Source organism: Talpa europaea (assembly GCF_964194135.1).
Source record: "Talpa europaea genome assembly, chromosome: 5".
NCBI lineage: Eukaryota > Metazoa > Chordata > Mammalia > Eulipotyphla > Talpidae > Talpa > Talpa europaea.
This window is the reverse complement of record NC_140071.1, coordinates 62,398,333-62,422,222: the sequence shown is the minus strand read 5'-3', so window position 1 is coordinate 62,422,222 and position 23,890 is coordinate 62,398,333. Positions and strand designations below refer to the sequence as shown.

Below are 23,890 nucleotides of genomic sequence, written 5' to 3'. Positions count from 1 at the left end.
TTTGATGCTGAGGCATCAACTTCAAAGAGGGCTACCTGGAAAAAACACACTGCCAGTCACTAACTATTAATAGATAAAGAGCCAGGATGGCTTCCTCCACTTATACTCCTTTGTTTTACAGAACCTGGTTGATTTGGATGACTGGCGCATTTGGAGGAGACTTGAGAGCTCCCTCTCCTTTTATTCTCTCTTCCCACACTTCAAATTCTTGCTTTTAGGTTTTAAATTCACTAATAAAGAGTGAAAGAGTACCTGAAAACCACTGGGCTCCCTCTGTGGGCCAAATAAAAGCAGGACTCCAAGCCCATGTGCTGGCTTACATACACACTCTTTTCCCCTAGTCTCCACTTCAACCTTGACCACATTAAGTGAACCCAGGTGTGCTGTGTAATTTCCTGGTCTTGTATACAATAAGCCTTTATTATTTCAAAGTTTCCTGATGGTTATTAAAGGGCATCTTGCAATCATGAAAAGAACCTTATGGCAGGTTCACTGATAAAACTGGTTATTGATAGGTTAGAACAGGCATAAAACACTGGGTATTCTTCTAAATTAAAAAAAAAAAAACCCTACAGATAAATTATTAAATTAATAAGTGAGTTCAATAAGGCTCATTCATATAAAGTCAATATTAACAAATAAATTATATTTCTACACAGCAGCAAAAATTAGAGAACAAAATTTTTAGAGGTGCCATTTACAATTACATAAAATTACTTTAAATGATGCAAATTTTCACAAACTAAGGATTTAATGCAAACTTAATCAATATCCCAATTGAATTTTTGTCCAGTTTATTTTAAAAATTATTTGCAAATGCAAGGAGAGTGGAGAAAAGCTTGCATAAGAGAATCATGTGGGATTTGGGGAACTATTTCAATGGTACAAGGATCAATAAAAGAAACAGCAGACACATATGATAAAAGACCATAGTACAAATAGTGGGGAAAAGACACTTCTTGTGCTAAGAAACAAAGATGTACATATATTTGGAGGAAAAACATCAACTTTGACACTCTTGTAACACACAAGAGTCAGTTTCAGTTGGATTGCATTAAATGTGAAGGTCAAGAAAGGTCACATAAGAATAGCTTATGATCTCTGGTTAGAAAAGGATATTATAAACAATATATTAAAATGTAATCATAAAGGGAAAAAATGAACAAATATACCTTGGAATTCATGAAAAATAAGAATTTCTGCTTATCCAGAAATATCCATAAGGCTCAGAGTATGTAGTAGTATTTAGAACACATAAAACAAAAACACTCAATAAGAAAAAAAAGATAAACACATGCAATTTGCAGTAACATGGAAAGAGCTGGAAGGGATCATGCTCAGCGAAATAAGCCAGAAAGAAAAAGAAAAATACCGGATGGTCTCACTCATAGCAGGAATCTAGAAAACTTAAATAAGGGACCAGGAAAAAGAATAACTATAAGAAAGAAAATATCAACAAACAACTATGAACCAGAGACACTCTATGGGGAGTGGGGAGCGGGGAAAGGAGGGCTTGGGGTCAAAATAAGGGGGTTGTAATTGTAAGGGGAATATAAAAATAAAATTTAAATAATAAAAAAAAAAAAAGAAAGAAAAACACATACAACTCAGAAAAAAAGGACCAAGCACTTAAAGAGAAAGCCACATGATAGCATTCTGGCTAAATTGACAACAAATATTAAGACTATAATGAGATACTACATCTACTTTCAGAAAGGACAAAATTGAACAGTCTGAGAATACCAAGAATGGATACTATGTAAGACAATGATAATTCTCGGGTATTTCCATGACTTTGGAAATGGAAAACAGCCTGAAATTCTCTATTGAAATTGAAACAGATGTATACTGGATGTCACTACAATTCTACTCCTTGAGTATATGGAAGAGAAATGTATGCTTATATGCAGTACAAGTCAGACAAGTATTCACAGCAGTATTTATTAATCTAATAGAATATAATTGTTACAACTAGAGAGCATATATTAATTAAAGTATATTCATAAAAAAGACCATGGGTTAACAACTACAGTTTGCAGACCAAATGTGACCTGTGGCATAGTCCATGAGCTAAGGATGGTTTTTATATTTTTAAACATAGTTTAAAAAAAAGGCAGCAGAGACCATATGTAAACTACCAAGCTTAAAATACTTACCATCTGGTCATTTACAAAAAAATTTGCCAGTCCCTAACATAAAATACCACACAAAAAGTGATTATTTATTTACTATAGAAATTCTCAAAAACTTGGATGAATTTCATAAATGGTGAGAAATTAGTCAAAACTGAGACTACAGTACTTAGAAATGCATACTGAGCCAAGTTAAATATCCTGGACATGATAAGATTATAAAAAGTCAGGATAGTAGTTATTTCTAGGCAACAGGGAAAGGTTTGCAATTGGAAAGGGGCACATAGGGGCTAGAGTTTTTCCAATATTCTACATCTGTCTGGACAGTGATTATGTAACTATTTGCTTTATAACACAATAAGCTCTTAATTTATGCTTTATACACATATTTAGCGCAACATTTCACAATGTAAAAGACTACTAGGACCCACCTTTTCATAATCCTCAGCAGTAAAGTCTCTGTCTTTCTGAAGTATTTCATGAAGTCTTGCTTTTACGCGTTGCTGACAACTGCTTAAAGAGTCACTATCACTGTCCAAAAGGCCGTTCATATTTGCACTCTTAACCATCTGAACAAGAATGGGAGTAAGCTCTCCTTCTAGAGCTAACAGCCCCTAAATATATTAAATAAAACCAACATAGATTTAAAATTAGTATGTAAATATATACCATGGAATATTACTCAGCATTCAAAAAAGATAAACACATGCAATTTGCTGCAACATGGATGGCGCTGGAAGGGATCATGCTCAGCGAAATAAGCCAAAAAGAAAAAGAAAAATACCGGATGGTCTCACTCATAGCAGGAATCTAGAAAACTTAAATAAGGGACCAGGAAAATGAATAACTATAAGAAAGTGAAAATCAAAATCAACAAAAAACTATGAACCAGAGACACTTTTAGGGGGGCGGGGGCGGGAGGGGAGGGATTGGGGTCAGAATGGGGGGCTGCAATTGTATGGGGAATATAACAATAAAATTTATAAAAAAAAATAAAATAAAATAAAATTAGTATGTAAAATAAAAAATATCATAAGAATAATTTTGTTATATGCTGAATTTCATAAAGTATAAGCTAATTACTTATAATAAACTTTATAATAATACAGCTTATCATTGTCATTTCAGGACTTTATTTGGAAGTTTAAAATTTGTAATTTTTTAAACTGCCTTAGTAAAAATCGTTCAAATGCACTAATAGATAGAAATTCTAGAAATTCTAAGAAACATTTAACTATACCTTTGCAAAAGCAGCTGCAGTCATCTGGACCCGTCCCTCATCAGAGGCATATATTTTGAGGTCATGACGGTAGGTACTATGTAATCTAAGTAAACCACAACCAGGAAATCCTGCATAATCTCCTGAAAATAAATCCTCAAATCACTTAAGCTATATTTTTATCTCACTGTATTTCTATAAATATTTAAAGTTACTTTTCTAAAGAAACAAAGATATGAAAATATGCAGCATGAATTTAACCGAATAAAAGAAACTTCAAAATTTACCTTGACCTCCAGGATACATACACCTGAAAGCTCTTCCAAGTTCTTCAGCTTGAACCCTACCAGCAGGGGTTAGTTCTCCTCCCCATTTTAGAACCAAAAGTAAGGACGGTTCTTCTCTTCTGCTGTCTAAGATACATATAGATAAACAAACATCAAATTTGTTTCTTTTAAACAAACATGTTTCAAGATTAAATACTTCTCTTCTGAAGTACAATGTGACCCATATAAAAATTTGTTTCTGCAAGCTGTTGCTTCTGTCAGGAATCTCTTGTTTTACCTGTTAAAACTTTTTAACTCATCAAAAAATTCAAAATCTCTTTAATACTTTAGGAGAAGGCTCTCTCTCACTTTTCTGAAAGGAATTATTGCTTCTCCCTCTCTGCTCTCACTTTTCTAAAAGGATGGATTGCTTCTCCTTCCCTGCTCTCACAGTGTCTTGCTGAGTGTATTTCAATTATTTGTGTAACATGTGCCAGGTTAAGAACTCCAGGATGCTGACAGATCCAGATCTTATATTGATGAAGAGCCTCTAGCAGTGCTGTCACATAAAAGGTAATGTTGAAGTAAAGAAGACAGATACATTTTCATGATAAGGAATCAGTGATTTCATAATTGTTAGGAATAAATGAGATCACAGAGTCTAATATTTATTATAATTTAAATTAATGGATGAGATTGTGTAGTATCAGTCAAAAGCAAATCTTTAAATTCAGAATTTTGAAATCTGTCTCAAACCAAAGTATTTTCTCAGACAAAGGGAAGGTAAGTAAGTGAATGGATTTCTATACTTAATTTTGACTTGCCCTTTATCACATTCTAAAATCTGTGTTGGATTTCAGAAACAAAGGTAATTTAAAAATAAGCAATATAAGCACTAATGAACTTAATGATGAGTCATTAAAAGTGATAGAAAATCATCCTTTCCCCCTGGGGCTAGTCAGTAGTTGTATATACTTTACCATAAAGGCAATATTAATTTAGGGACAATTGATTGTTCTATTATAGTTATTTATAGAAATTTTGATCATAAACATTAAGATAGAAGAAATTAATCTGTATTGTTACCAGTCACAGAGTGGCATGAGAACATGGCAGACTTTAAAATCTACAAAGACCAATAATAATCAAACTTGCACTTGCACGGAAGCCAATCATTATTTCTATTTTTACTAAATAATACCACTGTAAATATCCCTACAAATCATTCTTTCTCTGGATTTCTGATATCTTCCTTGCTACAGACTCTTATAAACAGAATTAAGGTCAAAGCATATGAACATTTTTTGAAGTTTCTGATATATATTACCAAATTATATTTTTAAAGAGCTGTATCAGTTTATACTCCTATCAGTAGACTGAAAATCTATCCCACTGAATGCTCATTAACATTTTTAATTACCTGTTTGAAAAAAAGAGTAAAATAAGAAGACACTTTGCCAGTATGATAGGCAAGAGTAATTATTGCTACTATTGTCATTATTATTTTATTGGGCACCTGCATTTCTCATGAAATGGTTTCTGTCACCTCTGTCCATTTTTCTTCTGAAAGGTAAATGAATTTATGTACTTCTGTGCTGACTACTCTTAGAAAATTAATCTTGTTTAAAAAGCTCATTCTGGGGCCTCCCCGGTGGCGCAGCAGTTGAGCGCTGGGTTGCAAAGCTGCCCGCAGCCTCTGCAGCACAGGTTTGATCCTGGCTGTCGGTGAGGGTCCCACATGGCACGCAGACCTCTCCTGCCGCCCGCTGGCAGCAGTGTACTTCGTCATTCTGCCTGCTCTTCTCCCCGCTCTGATCCTGGTGAATTCTCTCACCCTCCCGCGCTTCTGACTCTACCCAGTGCTTGTATAAATAAATAAATAAATCTTTAAAAAAAATAAAAATGAAATAAAAAGCTCATTCTGGTTTATTGGGTGGAGGAAACTATATATCCCAGAAACACATTGATAACGTCTTCCAAATGGTGTTTTCTTACATTCTGAGTTTTCCATCCACCAAAAAAAGAAAAAGGTCACATTAAGTAGTGTTTAATTATAAACAAGTAAGCTTTCTGAAACAACCCAAGTAAAAGGAAAATGCCTAAGCAATTTTTAATATGATAAAAGCCTATTCCTATATTTCACTTAAAGGATAAAGTTAGATAAAACACTTTATTTTTCCTTTATTCAGCAGGCCAGTCCCTAAAATATTAGACAGAAAAAGATCCAAAGGTAATCAACAATGAGCAATAAGTTTCTATACATAACTGCAACATAAACACCATTAATAATGGCATACCTTCCTCTTCACTGGATGTTTTAGGACATCCATGAGGGAGATAAGTTAATTGAACTTTACGATTTATTCCAGAAAAATGGCCATACCTGAAAAATAAAATGGCAAAAAAATAAAATACCATTCACTACGTATTCCATGTCATCTTCTAAAGAAAACCTAAAACCCATCTTAGGGAAAAACTAGATCTTAAGATTGATGTCTCTCTCCTTCAATTTGTAACTACCTTGCAAATTCTTCAAAATATTCTAGAAGAAAACCTGTGCCATCTAAATATATTACAAAAATAGAAAAAAATTCTTTACAAGTTTGATCATTTTGAAGAGATAGTAAGGTATTGAACGGTATTGAAACACATGTCTATGTTTTTGCAAAATATAAAGGAAATAAGATTGTAATTATTCAAATATGCAAAGCTTAGAATAAGAACACTTGTGGTAACAATTTCACTTCATTAAAAGAATTCAATACTGATTTTTATTTAAACAGAACTGAATCTGTGGTCAAGTTAGCAATGTGGACTTTATTCTAAATAGGAAGTACTGGGCAGAGAATCTAATTTTGAACTTTTCATTAAAAGTAAAAGTAAAAGTAAGACAGCACTCTTTAATACAACAATCTATTTTCTCACTGCAGCTCCAGATCAAACCATGAAGGAAATTAACACAAAAAGTCACACATAAAAGAAGAGCACTATTAAGTCAAGGGGTTTAAAAAGACACTCACATTTCTAACACGGTTTTGAGCTGTTCAAGTTTTGACTTATTTTCTTCAATTTCAGAATCATTATTTTGTCCCAGTTCCATCAGCAGTTGTCGTGCAATATCTAGCACCTCCTAGAAAATAAATTAATAAAGAATTGAATCTTTATGCTACTCGCCATTAGCAATTTAAAACTCACCAAGAAATCAATTGCACTTGCCTGTAATTGTTTTGGCTTCTTGAGTTTCAATTTTCCAGATTTATATCCATCACACTTTTCAAAAAGATCAAAAAATCTTATAAAAAAAGACAGAACAAAAATAACTGTAAGTTATTTGCAGTAATTAATATTATTATCCTATGCTTACACGAATCAACTATAATGATAAAAATGGAAATAGAACAAATAATACAAAATAGAACTTGGAGATGTATAAATTTAAAATATTATATTCACTATACCATATTGCTCTTCTCCTTACATTAAAACAATTAGGAAATTTTCCAAATCATGTCAAATGAAGTTACTAGATGATTTTTTACAAGTATTCTCATGATGGAAACGGAACATACAATTTATAATACAAAATGAAATATGTCCTGAAATCACTACACACACATTAAGAAATTATTTGTTCAACACTTATTTAATAGCGTACGTTTTCAAATTTTATCATCTCCAAATCCAACACTAAAAAGAACACAAAATCTTTCATTCTATTAAATTTCTTCTAGAAGACTGAGAAGTAAATAACTCTCAGAAAGTAATATAAGACAATAATACACCAAGATTAAATAGAAAAACTTTATAGCAATAAGTGAAAGTGAGATCAGACTGATGATCAAGTATCAATATTACCATAATTATTTTCAGATACTGATATATACAATCATTTAAGTGGGTTTTGTTTGCAACCAGTGGTGTAAATATTAATGCCCAAGAAACGGTATATAGTTTTTTTTTTTAAGATTTATTTATTTATATAAGAACTAGAGTACAGGTCAGAGGAGCACGGGAGGGTGAGAGAATTCATCAGAGACAGAGTGGGGAGCAGAACAGGCAGATGGACCAAAGACTGCTGAGGGTAGCAACGGGCGAGGCAGGAGAGGTCTGCTGCACCATGCAGGTTTCTCCCTGGCCAGCAGGGAATCGAACCTGCACTGCAGAGGCTGTGGACAACTTCACAGTGTGGCGCCCAAACGGCTGCACCACCGGGGAGGCGCAAAGATTTATTTATTCAGGTATACCACAAGCGGGGTACAGGCCAGATGTGTGGGAGAGTGAGAGGATTCACCAGAGACAGAGCAGGGAACAGAACAGGCAGATCTACTGAAATAAACTGCTGAGGAGAGCAGCGGTGGAGACAGGAGAGGTCTGCCACGCCTTGGGATTCTCGCCAGCCTTCCAGGATCAAACCTGTGCTGCAGAGGCTGGGGACAGCTTGACAGTGCTGCATTCAACCTCCTGCGCCACCAGGGGAGGCCCCGATGTATAGTTTTTCTGTGTGATGTAGTATTCAAAATAGCTTATCATTTATCAGAAATATTAAATTATCTCCTGATTATAAAATTATTCCTCCTAAAACATACTTTTGATGCCTCACTTCCATTTTCATTTTCTGTTTTGGTGTTCGATCTCCATGACGTATGACAGCAATGACACATCTAAGTTCCATCCTAAAATTAAAAAAAAAAAGATTCTCAATTTCTAACAAAAATTTTTATTTTATAATTCATACTAATAACTATTAGAGACAACTTCCATTTCAACATCTTTCCTTGAAGAACAGTATTAACAACAACCAGTCTTAAATTTACAAATCAAATCCTAAAAGAAATTCATTTAGAAGCTAGAGAAAGAGTGATATTAAGTTGTGTAATATCTGCTACCTCTATAGATTTCTAACTATGCTAACTCTGGGATAAAAGTAAAATGGACAGCAATCCAGAACTTTATTAACTATCTCCTATACAGCATAAGCCACTACAGACTGAGATTTCATTAAATCAAAATAAAATAAAGCTTTTTTTTAATAGCAATAGTACTTATTCTGCCCATTACGAAAAAACTAGTATTACAAACTCAACTTACTGGAAGATGCAACTATCTTAAGAAGAATGCTTAGTTTAAGAGAAATAATTTAGTTTGTCAAACTGAGGCATAAAACAAAATTTGCCTAAGTAACAGGTAAGTAATAGGAAATAACTTTCTCTAGCAGATTATTATAAAGATGCTTTGATCTAATTAATTTACTTCAAAATATAACTATATAATTTTTTTAAATGCTAAGAGCACCAGAACTGTATGATCATTCACTATATGAACCTATAAGTAACATGCCTGTTGGCCCTTCCTTCTTTTTTATAGTTTAATATAATTTAACAAGCATTTTTCAGGACATTCTTCATAACAATACAAAGATTTATCCAAAGAAAATGAAAATACAAACTTAAAAAAAATATGCGACTCATATGTTCACTGTAGCATTTTACAATAGCAAAAATATTGAAATAACCTAAGAGTTCATAGGTCAATGAAGGGATTCAAAAAATGTGGCACATATGTACAATTGTATGTTATTCAGACATATAAAAAGAATGAAATTTTACAATTTGTGACAACATGGATAGAACTTATGGGCATTAGGCTAAGTGAAATAAATCAGAAAATGACAAAAACCATATGAACTTTATATATGGAATTTTAAAACAAAACAAAAAACAAAACTACCAAGTTCATAGACTCAGAGAACATACTGATGGTTGCCAGGAGTGGGAGGTACAAGGTAGACAAAATGGGTAAAAAGTATCAAAAGGTATAATGTCCAATTATAAAATGAAGTCATGAGGATGCAATATGCAGCATGGTAACTATAGTTAATAATAATATATACTGCGTATTTGAAAGCTGGTAAGAGAGTAGATCTTAAAATCTTCATCACACACAAAAAAAATTCCTAACTATGTTAACTAGACTTATTAAAATCATTTCACAAAATACAGAAATATTATATCAATGTTATATAACTGAAACAAATACAACATAGATGTCAATTATACCTCAATCAAAAAAAGAAAAAGAAATGTAATCTTTAGTGCAATGAACAGAATGACAAGGAAAACTCAAAGTTTCTAACTGAAGATACTCAAACTTACATAGTTCCAGATGTAGTTGGTACAATTGGGATATCTTCAGCTTCTAAGGGTATTGACCAGGGAATATGAAATTGTGGAGCAAGCTCTCGCATTACAATATTGCTGAGACAAAAAGAAATGAAAAATAAAAAATCAGTTCATCTTAAGACAAAACTAGGCATTTAATGACAAATGATAAAAACACAGAAGTTAAAGTCAAACTATTTAATGATCATGTGACTATATTACTTAAAATTGTGACTCAGAATCAATTATGCTTAAGAAAAATTATTTCAACAGTTCTAAATTACTATATTAAAATACACTAATGGGATTTTGTGATTTTGGAATCATTTACTTATTTGTTTTAAAAAACAAAAGCCAGGCCTCCCCAGTGGCACAGCGGGTTGGGCGCAGCGGGTTGAGCGCAGCGCTGTGAGGCTGTCCGCAACCTCCGTGGTGCTGGTTCGATTCCCAGTTGGCCAGGGAGATTCCCGCATTGCCTGGCAGACCTCTCCTGTCACGCCCACTGCTCCCCTCAGCAGTGTATTTGGGTCCTTCTGCCTGTTCTGCTCCCTGCTCTGTCTCTGGTGGATTCTCTCACCCTCCCCTGCCTCTGGCCTGTACCCCAGTGCTTGTATAAATAAATAAATCTTTAAAAAAATTTATTAAAAAAAGCCACAGTAGATGCAAATAAATCAATATAATTTGGCACTTCTTTTTTATAACATACATTCTAAAATTCCAGATTGTCTTCACGTTCTTACTATCTGTAAGGCCACTAACCATTTCTTACCAGCTACCTCAATACCTATTTATAAATACATGTTCTTTTTTAACAAACCTCTATCATACATGTGTTACTAAAGAATGAATCATGACAACATGTGTAAGTAATTATATTTTTGTTTTGTTTAAATTTATCTTTTATGCTAAAATTTAGTAAACTGCTACAAATTTCAAGAATAAGTTCACAAATTTTTTGAAATATATTATAAAAGCTGATAATAATAGGGCCTCCCCGGTGGCGCAGCGGTTGAGCGCTGGGTTGCGAAGCTGCCCGTGGCCTCTGCGGCGCCGGTTCGATCCCCGGCTGCTCCCCGCCACCGAAGGAGGGTCCCACATGGCGCGCAGACCTCTCCTGCCGCCCGCTGCTCCCCTCAGCAGTGTACTTCGGTCCTTCTGCCTGTTCTGCTCCCCGCTCTGGCTCTGGTGAATTCTCTCACCCTCCCGCGCTTCTGACTGTACCCAGTGCATGTATAAACAAAACAAAACAAACAAACCAGCAAACAAATAAATAAAGCATGCCTCTATAAAAAAAAAAAAAAGCTGATAATAATATACATTTTAAAGTATTTCTTATGTCTTTGCCATATATTCTTTGAACTGCATTAAAAAAGTTCATCTTCAGAGTCTTATAAATTAAGTTACATGAAAATAGGACAAATAATATAAAATGGTATTTCTATAAATATCTTTTTTGCATTCACTTGATAACCTCATGAGATTAATTTTAAGTAACATACCCTTGAAGAAAGTAGCATTATTCAAAAAAATTTTGAATTTCAAATATATCTATTTTACTCTGATTATTTGTCTCAGAGTTGTTAATTTTGTGCTATTAAGAGAATGAAACACTGGGCCTCCCTGGTGGCGCAAGGGGTTAAGATGCAACCTGTGAAGCTATCTGCAGCCACTGCAGCACGAGTTCGATTCCAGGCCAGGGAGTTACCCACATGGTGCAGCAGACCTGTCCTGACTTGCCCTGCTGCTCCCCTCAGCAGTGTATTTCAGTAGATCTGCCTGTTCTGTTCCCCACTGTCTCTGGTAAATCCTCTCACTGACCCCCCCCCCCACCTCTGGCCTGTACTCAAGTTCTTGTATGCATAAATAAATAAATCTTTAAAAAAATAACAATAATAATAATAACAGCAAAAACCTGAGGAACATGGTAATCTAGTAAATTAGCTATTTTGATCAATAATCAACATTATTTCTGAATCTATAAAGTTAAAATAACTTTAACCCTTTATGTATTGTGGTTATAAATTAGTCTTTGATAACCAAAGTAAAACTCAGGATTTGGCATGGTCTTTGGGGATGTCATTTTATGAACACCAATTTTTACTCTAGAGAGCTCACAAAACCTTAATATAAAAAATGATGTTTGCAAGTATTTTTTCTTTTGGTAACAAAATAAGAGGAAAAAATACAAAGAAAAAAATTCTTACCCAAGTATTTTTGCACAATCATCATAATACTTCATGGAATTTTTCACAAAACTGAAGCCATTGACATCACAGACATAGGACTGTCCATTGGCTCGTAATAAATCAAAGCCACAAACTGTTTGCTATTTAAAATAAGTGATAAACTTTAAAGTCCCATTTGAATTAAGATTCAGTTTCCAGTTTTAATAGAACACATCAAATTTGTATAAAAGTATATCAGTTCACTTCATAGTAAGTAAAAAATGTGAGATATTATCTGTAATATGAGTAATCTGATGATACATAACACATGCTACTTGGTGATTACAGTTCTTTACCACAAAGTAGATTTAGAGCAATAATCTTATAGGATTAAACTGGCAAAAAAAAACACATGATATAAAGTTCTTCAGTTAACATTTTAATTTGAAAAAGTGTTTTTAAAGGTCTTGAAAATTTTGTGTTATCAGAAAGTACATCACTTTAATCTAAAAAAAAGGGGGAAAAACAGTTTTGAAGACATAACCTAGATAAAATGCCCAATTATCTCTATGAATCTTTTATCCTGACAACTATGTACTTGTGAGCATCTGAAATAAATTTATCTTGGAGATGAAAATGATTGAAAGGTATAAATGTCTTTCTCAGGATACAAGACTTTCTCGTCTTCTACATTTCATATTAAAGTCATCAAATTCACATGAATATGTGATTTTGGAACCTTATTAAAAAATTCAAATGATTTGTATAAAGTTAGTAAAACTTATTTATAAATTAATTTATAGATTATTTATATCCAGTCATTGAAAGACTTTAAATTATTAAGACACAGAGAATTAATTTATTTAATAACCAGTAATATATACTTGTCTTTAAGCTACATATCGAAGGCAGGTCTTCAAAAAAGGTAGAATTTATTTTTTAGTAGATGTATGTTGTACTGCTCATTCTTGTAACTTTATTATATAGTAGTACAAAAGCCTAAAAGTATTAATTGAGAGAATTATTCAAATATCAAACAAAAAAGTTTTATGAAATGTATTTACATTATTTTCACCATATATTTGGTTAAAGTATCAATTACCAAGCTAGAAGACTACTCAGGACATTTTTTTAATGAACAACAAAAAAATAACATTTATCAATTCTACGAATAAACAATACTCTTTTTCTTTTTTTTACTTTATATACTTTTTACATCATTTTTCATTTTTGCATAATGTATGCATTGTCATCTTGGTTATAGTCCCCATACAATTCCCACCCCCCTTGTTTTGATCCTACTCCCTCTCCCCACCCCAGTGTGTCTCTGGTTTCTAGTTGCTTGAATAAACAATACCTATAACCTGTTGTTTTTAATAAATTAAACAGTACTCCTAATTACTGGTAAACTAAACGGTTTTTAGGTACCTTTTCCCCTGGATTTTTAATAACTGAATAAATTGACAAAAGTGCTCTATTTATAATACAGAAAGAATATTAAGAAACAGAGATCTTCATTTACAAGACATTTTTATTATGGTACTATAAGAACCCTTGAAAAATGTATTATCAGTTCATGTACCACTCTTACATGTATAGCTTACTTCCCCAATTATAAGCCCATATAACACCTCTTTTATTTGAAAAATAAATTTGGAGTTTCTTTTACAATGGTCTATATGACATGTATAACATTAAGGGCTTACCTTAAATGCAAGGCACACTTTCCAAGCAATTAATTTCTCTCGTGCATTGAGAATAACAGGGTATCTTACTTCTTTTCCTTCACTATCTCGTTCCACCTTGCCATCGAGTGCTGGAGATTTTCGAGCTTCAGCATGGGCATAATCTGGGCCCACTGTATAAACCTTTCACAAAGGTTAATGTGTATATATATATTTATATATGCATTATATATTTATATATATATATTTATATAGAATCAGCAGACAACAAACTCAAAGAAAAAAATAACACAGGATACTTCAGTCTCCAAACTACTATATAGCCACAGCTTCCTATTTTATTCCAAAATTTTCAATACATTGGAAAAAATTCTAATTATATGGCAAACTGGTGAAGTGAAGTTCTATTTTCTACAGAAAACAATTATCCTACCCTTTTGAGGGAACATGAGAATATATGTAGTGTTTCCTCAAATTGTTTTAGTTTAACAAAGGAGAAGTACAAATAACTATCAGAGAATTATAGAAAGAAGTAACTCTAAAAGAAAGATAAAAAGGGGGGGGGGACAGCATAAATTTAAAGGCTGAAAAGAGAGGGAAAGGTACTCTAAACAAAGATAATAAACACAGACAGGGGTCAGAGGAATAAAATAGCATGGCATCTGTAGAAGAGCAAGTTATTTGGTATATTTTCTGTTCATGTGGTATGGTTTCTATTATAAGAAATAAGGTTCATATGGCAGACTGTAAAATGTCTTGTATACCAGTCAGCCTCATGAATCTGATTATTTCCTGTGGTCAATGATGAGTCACTAGAGATTTTTAAGAGACGTTTATTACTGGGTCTACACTTTAGAAAGAACATTCTGGTTAGAGAGAGACTTGGCTGAAGATAAAGAAATTAATATCTTATTTGTTACCAATAGAAATCACACATATTTTATATCACATTAGTTTTATATCTATTATATTACAGTTGTCATAGATCTCAAAACATTGATCAATGCTCAGAAATGTGGACCATATTAAACCACTAGCCACTGTATTTTATTATTTAATAGCCTTTTAAAGAAGTAGACACATTGTAAGTTTTTAAATATTTTGATAATTATACCTCAACAAAATTTGCTTATTTTCTAATCCTATATACACTGTTGTAAGTATTTAAGATCATTATTCTTTAAAAAAAAAAAAATACAAAGGCTTCAGACTACCAAAGGGATGCATATACAAAACAGGTATTTCCTATTCAAAAAGAAAGATATCTAGAAGTTAGCGGTAGCTAATTTAAATGTAATACTTTTTCTGCAACCGCTAGTAAACTCTAAGTACACCATTAAAATATACTTTGCTCAATCCTACCTTAACATCAGTACCATCTGTGGGCATAAACTCTTCATATATATATGAGCCCGTTTTTCGTACATTGCTTTCTGGAGAGTAAACGCTACTTCTACTACCAATCTGGAAACAAAAAGAATGTACATTAAAATAAAAACTAAAATACTCCCCTCAATTTATATAATATAATCTCTTTACCATCTATTTCCATCTCATGTAGAAATTTTTTAATTCACAAATATTTAACAAAATTTACGAAGTAGTTGACACCACATAATTTTTGCTATAATTGTAACTTATACATAAGTTAAACAGTGCAAAAATAGTTATTTAAATTGAATTTTATGTTTCTAAGAGTCAACAATATCCTTGCATGTTTGTTCATTTTCACTGCTATAGAATTTGCAACTGCATGGGCCTCCCCTGGTGGTGCAGCAGTTGAGCGCTGGGCTGCAAAGCTGCCCTCAGCCTCTGCAGCACTGGCACTATCCCCGGCCTCCGGCAAGGGTCCCACATGGCGAGCAGATCTCTCCTGCTGCGCCCACTGCTCCCCTCAGCAATGTACTTCGTCAGTCTGCCTGTTCTGTTTCCTGCTCTGGCTCTGGTGAATTCTCTCACCCTCCCGTGCTTCTGACTATACCCAGTGCTTGTATAAACAAACAAACAAACAAACAAATAAAAGAATTTGCAACTGCAAAATTTCCACTATATAAATATACCATATTTCATTCTCCTATGAAGGTATAAATTTAAGTTGCTTTCTAAGTTTTAGTTAGAATAATGTTGCTTCAAATATTCTCACATCCTCATAAATGTATGCAAGTTTTCTAAAGTATACACTAGAAAAGTGGAATTGCTGGTTGATAGACTATGCTCATATCCAACTTACATAATGCCAACATCTTTTATAAATTGTCTTAACAATTTAGAGTGTCTCCAGCAATTTATCAGTTCCCACTGCTCTACATCTTTGTCTATATTTGGTATTGTTATTAGTTTTAGTATTCTCCACTCTAATAGATATAAAACAGTATATAGCATTGTGTTCCTACTTTGCAATTTCCATTTCTATGATTGATTATAAATATATGTGGATTTTAAATCCTGATATATTACTAAATGGCTACACTAATTTGCCTACCTGCTAAAAATGTTTGGGTTTGCTTGTTTTCCAACTACCTCAACCTTTCTGATTTCTGCCCATCCAAAAAGTAATTCAACGCCATCATCTTTTAGATTTGATCTGCACTTAAGTTTTTATGGATTAAGTTCTGAATATACTTTCATGTATTTAAAAGTTATTGACATTACTTTTTCTAAGAACTACCCATTTTTGTGCCATTTTTCTAAGACTGCTAATTTTACCTGTATTTTTCTTGTTGACAAATATATAAATAGAAATTAAAACAAAAATAAGTAATTCCCTTGAAATTTTGTAGGTGGGAATTTGCGTAAGCAATATTAAATAGCTAAAAAGATTCTTGTTTTTATAGCAAAGTATTTATTGATTTATATTTAAAGTTTACATACTTTTTAATCAGTTTTATTAAATACTTGATCACTTTTAGTAAAACTTCACAAGGTATGAATAAGAGTATTCACTACGATAATAAAGGCTCACCTTTCGAAAAAGTCTTTGACTTCCACCACCGGCAGAGGTTGGATAATAAATGTAAACATTGTGATCTTCTGCACTGACTGGTTTTTCTACAAATGGCTTTTGGAAAACTTCCCCATTTACTTCTACATGATCTTCTCCTTCAATCAGATTGCATTCTATCAATCAAATATAACAGACAGAAAAATTACATATTGAATATTATCTACATATATTATTGTTATTTACTAAACTAGAGATTACAAAAAAAAGTAAGCCTGGATGATATACTCTTTTGTTTTTAATTAAAAATGTTAATGCAAGCAACATATATTAGCATTTATAATATATGCAATATGGCATTTTGTTCTTCAAAATCACATGGATCTGCCATTTCACCCCATCATACCACAGAATTCAATGTTAGGTATGAAATTATGCCAACAAGAAAAGATTGAGAAATAATTCCAGGAAGCTATTAACTTCTGAAAAACATGATCATTCATACCCAAAATTCACAAAACATGAAATTACTTAAGTTAGAAAAGTTACTTATATGCAGAGTAAACAATGAAAGTTAATTTTTTACCCTATACAAACAAGAAAAGTTCTATGTTATAGACAATAAAAGTTATGTGTGATTTTTAGTAAAAACTACTTTAAGATACAAGAAAGTCATCAAAATTCCTCCACATACTGTTATCTAAATATTAAATCTTAAAATAGGTAAAACATTTATCTTGCATTTTTAGATTAATTTATACAGAGCATATAAATTGTGTTTAAGATAACCATGAAAATGAAGCAAAAGGTGCTTCAAAATATTAATAGTAATATATCAATATTTCTAGACATTAAAAATTTAACTGTAGCACCCTAACATGGAGTTTCCAATAGTTAATTCAACAGTCATAGATGAATCACTGTAATCAATACAAGTTTTTATTAAGTACGTAATAAGTGATTCTCAGAGATATAACAAATGTAAACCAAAGCAAGATATACAACTCCTAAATTATTAGTCTTTTAGCTCATAGTGTGACATTTTAACTGAATATAATGTTTATTTATTTGGATCATTAGGGGAAAAAAATGAACAGAATACTATGAGTTCTTTAAATTCCCACCACTTAAATAGTTTAAATGGTTTTAAAGTATGTTGAGTGACAGCGGTAAAATCTGTCACTCTGCTGAAAAATCTTACTCTTACCTTTGGGATTATTTGGATCACGGTTCAAAATTGCGTAGCGGGGAAGTAAAATACCTTCAGCTTGAAGAATACTATATACTTCTCTCCTGAGGAAAAAGGGAATCATCTTTATGATATTATTGCTATCCTTCACAATGACTGTATTATTGTGTTGTTCTTAAAGTACATTACTATTCTACTACTCAAAATACATCGATTCAAGTCTTGATTTTTTTAAGTAAATAAATGTGTCATTTCAATGTATAATGAAAAAATGATTCTTAGAAAATACACAGCAATTAGCACAAAATGCACGCATAATAATTTTGTGACATGTTAAAATGTTATTTTTTAAAATTGGGAATTTAAGTATGTAAAAAGTAATGGTTAAATGAAGTAATTATATCGCAAACCAAAATATGACCTAATCATTAAAGCTTTATACTTAATACCTAATGACACATGAACATGTTTAAATATTATAAATGAAAAGTGATCCTTTTGTAAAATGTGGTTTTATGTTATGTATTGCTTTCTATTAAATAAGTAGGGGCAGGTTTAAAACTTTCTTATGAACTTTTATGTGTGTATATATTTACATTTAAATATATAAATATATAACTATGTCAACCTAGGAAAATTTTAGAACTTAATAATATAACTATACGGAAGAATAGAAAAAAATACAGGGTCCTGTTTCTCAAGTATTTTCATATAAATAAACTCATATTATAATACCATTATAAAACAAAATAGAGGGGACCTGCCTGGTGGCACAAGGGGTTAAGTCTCAGTACTATGAAGCTATCTGCAACTACTATAGCAAGAGTTTGCCCCCCAGCCAGGGAGCTAACCCACATGGCACAGCAGAACTCTCCTGTCTCGCCAGCTGCTCCCCTCAGCAGTGTATTTCAGGGAATCCACCTGTTCTGCTCCATACTCTGTCTCTGGTGAATCCTCTCACCCCGCCCCCCAATCTCTGGCCTGCACTCCAGCTCTTATATGCATACATAAATAAATATTAAAGAAAAAAAGATTTAAATAAATAAATAAAACAAAATAGAATTCTGGTGAAAAGATAAGAATATAGTCTTCAAAATGAAATTCAATTAAATGAAATAAATACATTCATTATTGTAGAATTTCTTCTTAGAAATCCATGCTATTTGGCTTATTAAATGAATGCTTAGATCTAGAATGAACTATTTTGCAAAATGGTTACACTTTTCCTTTTTAAAAAATCCAGTTAAAAATGAGTAAAATCCTAATTTTATTTTCAGTCACATTAAAATTTTTTCATTGGTTTAATAGGGTCAAGAAATTAAACCTAGTTTAAGTCCTCATCCTACTACTTGTGGAATTATTTGTGACTATGAGTAAATTAATTGATCTCCCTAATTTTCAAATTTCTTCTTCTGTAAAATTGGATATAATTGTAAGATCTAAGCACTATTTCAAGAATACCATGAAAAATGTAAAAACACTAAAGCCATGTCAGTTTAAAATAGTAAATTAATTTTCCTTGCCTTAATACAGTCAACTTCACCACTCACCTATCTTGTATGAGATACTGCATATTCAAGTCATTGATTACAAATGGATTCCTGAGTTTTGCATAGGCAACTGCTTTGTCCAGTGGAAATCCTAAGAACACATATTATTAACATATTCTGTACAATCTTAAAATAAGGTGAGGTTTATAACTTATCAATCTGAATTTATGCCACTTCCCATAAAAGATTAATTTCATTACGACTATAAATGTTTCCAGTATAAGGCCAGGAATACAGAATTTGATTTAACTTATACTGTTAAATAAATCTTACTGTTTCCTAGTTACTTTGATAAGGCACAACAAGCCAGTGGTTACATTACTAAATTTAGAGCACTGACAAGTAGTTAATGCCTGATTACCCAAAATCACCTGACAGAATACTTTATATGCCAACAGAAATTTAAATATAAATAAGTATATCACAATTACCTGGTAATTTTTTGTAAAAGTATATATAAGCACTCTTCTTCTCACATAAGATAAACATATAAATTAGCTGATTATTCAAAGAAACTACGCATCTTTAATAAAAATTCATATATAATAAACTCAAAAAATATAATAAAATATATGAAGGCCTAACAAATATCTAAAGAATTTTAATGATTATATTTTGTATTGACATGGAATGTTTCCAATTTTAACCATCAATACGGATTATTAAAACAGGCAGGAAATTACTAAAGAACATGAAGCAGAGTTCAAGTCCTGGTTCCATTTCACACCAACGACAAGAAATTGGACAAATTTATTTAACATGCCTCTAATTCCAGACTATAAATGGGTATTACGCCAGTTTTACCTAGTAGGATTTTTAAAGTATTAAATAAAAGAATGTATATATAAACACTTGCCATAATATCTGGTATAATCTGGTATAATTTATTGAGCATATAATTTATATTTTATATTATTTATAATTTATATTTATATATTAATATATAATTTATATATTTATGAGCATAAATTATATGCTCAATAAATGTAAACTATTTTTATTCTTTAAATGACAATATTCTAGTGAGTATCTTATCTAAGGAAAAGGTTAAAAATCAGCAAGTACAAATAACTTCAGCATTAAACTATAGTATTTTACAATATACCTGTGAAGACACTATAGTTTGCAGCATTATCAGATTAGAAAGTAGCAGGAGGAAGTATTAAAGCACATTGAGGTAAAAAAAAACAAACAAAACTACAAGTCAGTTGAAGATTTACTCCTAAATTCATTATCATTTTTAAGATTTAAATACAGGTACTCTATACTAAGAGTTACTTGGTCACAAGCTACAAACACTTCAAGTTTTATAAGGATTCTCAGAATTCATCACTTGTAAAGATGTCTCAAAGTCTATGCTTTGAAGCCTAACAGAATTCAGCAAATAGGAAACTTCTACATAGTCAGTTGCCTGACTTTTTTTCCTGTAGTTGTGAGAGGAGCTTTTTCCATACCAAGAGATAGCTTATGAAACATGACTTTAAACAGTATCTAGTTTTCCAAGCAAATTGCTTTTGTAGGAAGAATATGTGATAGTAAGCGAAGAATACCTTACCCTCTGGGATAAGCAAATTTTAAGATTCTCTAAAATGAGGGAATGCCATTTGTAAAGAGGACCCGGACCTTGGATTATCTAAGAAATACTGAAATTCCGTATAGGCTATGGGAACACAAAAAGTCTCAATCATGTCCCATCTCTTTTGTGCTAAAGGAGATTCATTTTGATCACTTAATTAAGTTGAGAATTTAATACTATATATTCTGGTAATGAGAAATGAGCTAATATGCATATCTTTATAAATGAAAGCACGTATTTTATATAGTTCTTAGGGGGAACTAAGAACTACTTACTTCATGGGTTGTTTTTGGATTTCAGATATATACCATAATTTTGATTAGTAGACTTTACTATGAGGTAATACATAAGCTTACTTAATTTTTCAGTTTGATTTATAAAAGATAGCAAGTAAGATCTAAAATTCAAATATTATATTCTTAAGAAATAAAGTATGAATGTGTATATGAGGAACGACAGATGGTTTTCTTTGTGGCAAATGCATTAAGACTTAAAATATTTAATAATTCAAAAATTTACCCCAAGAAACTTAGAAATGCAAAAACAGTTATACATTCAAAGCACTTTATCACAACCTTATTTTTAATAGTAAAAATGAAAAGCCATTTAATTGTTTGGACACTGGCTAAATATGTTATAGAACAGTCATATATAATGGTATACAATGACACCATGAAGCACTATATGAATGGAAAAAAAAACCTCTTGATATAATTAGTAAAAAATTACACACAAAATTACATGTATGCCATAACACTAATCTTTTGAAAAAACACAAAGAAGACCAGAAAGCCACAAATCAAAAGGTTACTATCGGCCTTCTGAGAGAGTTGGCAAATTTAATTTTCTGTTTCTGTCTCATTTAATATTCCACAGTTACTATGTATTCGTTTTATAATCAGAGAGGATAAATGAGGCTTCCCTCCCCATTCTCTATTACCTTTAGAATGGAAAGAAATAAGACAATCACATAAAGGCCAGTTTTCCACTGGTTCATTCAAAATAACTTCCTCTTCAAATACTACGACTGTGATATATTTAAATAAGGAGATCCGTTCAAGAATTTCTTTCATTGGTTTAGATTTGGATTTCTTTGCCATGGAACATATTCCAACCACAATCTGCCTTTCTGGTGGCTGAAACAGAGAGGAAACAAAAATTAGGCTAATCTTAGTAAGAATTTCAAAGTATACCTAATCATGAATTTTTTTCAGAAGTAGATGAGGCATGTGGTGAACCAATAAAAGTCACATATTGGCCAAAAAGGCATTTTTCAAAATTATATTGTTATTAAAATAAATAAGTAAGTTTTCTACAAAGTTCTGCAAAGAAGTTTTAAAGCATAAACACTTTCAGAACATGTTCCAAGTTCCAACTTAAACAAATACTCCTTTATCTAGTATTTATTGATCTTCCTCACACCAAAAAAGGGGCAAAGACGAGCCCTAATCCATTTAATTCAAGTAAGAAGGCCTACTAGGGTGAGATTATGAATTCTCTTGTCTAAAATCAGTGTTTTTCTGATTACAAAGCTATATAATATTAAACTACTTGGTAAATTGAGCTACTTTTGTAAGTTGAGTAAATATTAGTTGGTCACCAATGACAACGTGGAAAGAAATTTTGGAGAATGCTAACAAAGCTCCCCCACATTCCAATTGTCACACTCAATATTCCTATTTATTGGTGCTGCTCTTCCCTGGCTCCCTCACTACAGTCCCAAGGCCATGTTTTGGTCTGAAACTGAAAAAGCAGGACATAGACACAATGCTTATCAGTAGCTAACAGGCTTACAAAACACTAAAGATTCATTTTAAGGTCTTTGCATTCAAGTGCTTAAAGTTTTATCAAACATATAAAGTTGTGTTCAGTTTTCCTTTCTTCTCTTCCTTCTATATTTTATATATTTCATATGACATAATCTGTGCCCAAAACTGCTTTACTACTCTTATTATCTATAAATTCAAATGGGTAACATTCAAATTCTTATTCTTCTTCATGTCTAGAAATGTATTCCTTCATTGTCTCCTCTCATTGAAATTTAGTTCAAATTGGTATTAATATTTCATTATAAATCAAACAGATTATAAATTCTAACCTCCCTGGGGTCTCCTGCTATTTCCTCCTCTGATATACTTCTATGTTCTCTTATTCAATTCTTTCCCTGTCAAAAGCCCATCATGGCTCATTATCATGTTCTACCATATTTCCCCAGACAACAAAATATTCAAAGTAACATTTCACACTGCTTCAAATATACACTAGAAGTACTTAACAAGAGGGCCTCCCCGGTGGCGCAGCGGTTGAGCACTGGGTTGCGAAGCTGCCCGCAGCCTCTGCAGCGCCGGTTTGCTCCCTGGCCACTGGAGGAGGGTCCCACATGGTGCGCAGACCTCTCCTGCCGCCCGCTGCTCCCCTCAGCAATGTACTTCGGTCCTTCTGCCTGCTCTGCTCCCCACTCTGGCTCTGGTGAATTCTCTGACCCTCCCACGCTTCTGACTGTACCCAGTGCTTGTATAAATGAATAAATAAATCTTAAAAAAAAAAAAAAAAGTCCATAAAAAAAAAAAGAAGTACTTAACAAGAAACTCTTTTGATTTATGGCCCTGATTATGCTTTATCTTTGCCACCCCTCTACCCAAACCTGAGTTCTGCTAGGCACATCATTGAAAGACACTACAGTGGGCATCATTAAACAACTTAGAAGTCTAGTTGTATCTTTCATGCACCATCTATTCAACAAAGTTACTCATAAAACAAAATATGCCTTTTCAGTTTAAAATATGTCCAACAAATTTATATGTGAAAAAAGTCTCCATAATTTAAGATATTAATTCACTTTCACATTATTTAAAAGTCTATCCTGTATTGCTCGTCTTTTAGCAAACAACTTACAGACTCATCTTCCTCCTCCTCATCTTCTTCCGTATGGTGGAAAAAATGTCGATAATTTCCAGGGTTTATTTCTGTATCTTCAGGCCCGACAAAGAATCTGGGAGCTTCACTCAT

General features: G+C 32.4%; 1 protein-coding gene across 14 annotated transcripts in view; it reads right to left on the bottom strand.

The window, feature by feature from the left end:
* The window catches only part of PPIP5K2 (diphosphoinositol pentakisphosphate kinase 2), a gene marked incomplete at both ends in the record, with an annotated part of 58,212 nt that extends 34,322 nt beyond the window's left edge, over positions 1–23,890 (bottom strand). For 11 of the 14 annotated variants that reach the window (XM_084234003.1, XM_084234008.1, XM_084233996.1 and 8 more), the window contains 16 exons: positions 2,564–2,746; positions 3,373–3,494; positions 3,639–3,764; positions 5,915–6,000; positions 6,638–6,747; positions 6,834–6,909; positions 8,204–8,290; positions 9,770–9,871; positions 11,980–12,101; positions 13,647–13,808; positions 14,988–15,089; positions 16,588–16,742; positions 17,774–17,859; positions 19,306–19,396; positions 21,822–22,017; positions 23,777–23,890. In XM_084234003.1, coding sequence (XP_084090129.1) covers positions 2,564–2,746; positions 3,373–3,494; positions 3,639–3,764; positions 5,915–6,000; positions 6,638–6,747; positions 6,834–6,909; positions 8,204–8,290; positions 9,770–9,871; positions 11,980–12,101; positions 13,647–13,808; positions 14,988–15,089; positions 16,588–16,742; positions 17,774–17,859; positions 19,306–19,396; positions 21,822–22,017; positions 23,777–23,890 — 1,920 coding nt within the window. The remainder of the gene's footprint in view (positions 1–2,563; positions 2,747–3,372; positions 3,495–3,638; positions 3,765–5,914; positions 6,001–6,637; positions 6,748–6,833; positions 6,910–8,203; positions 8,291–9,769; positions 9,872–11,979; positions 12,102–13,646; positions 13,809–14,987; positions 15,090–16,587; positions 16,743–17,773; positions 17,860–19,305; positions 19,397–21,821; positions 22,018–23,776) is intronic. The other 3 variants (XM_084234006.1, XM_084233998.1, XM_084234001.1) reach the window with 1 other exon arrangement.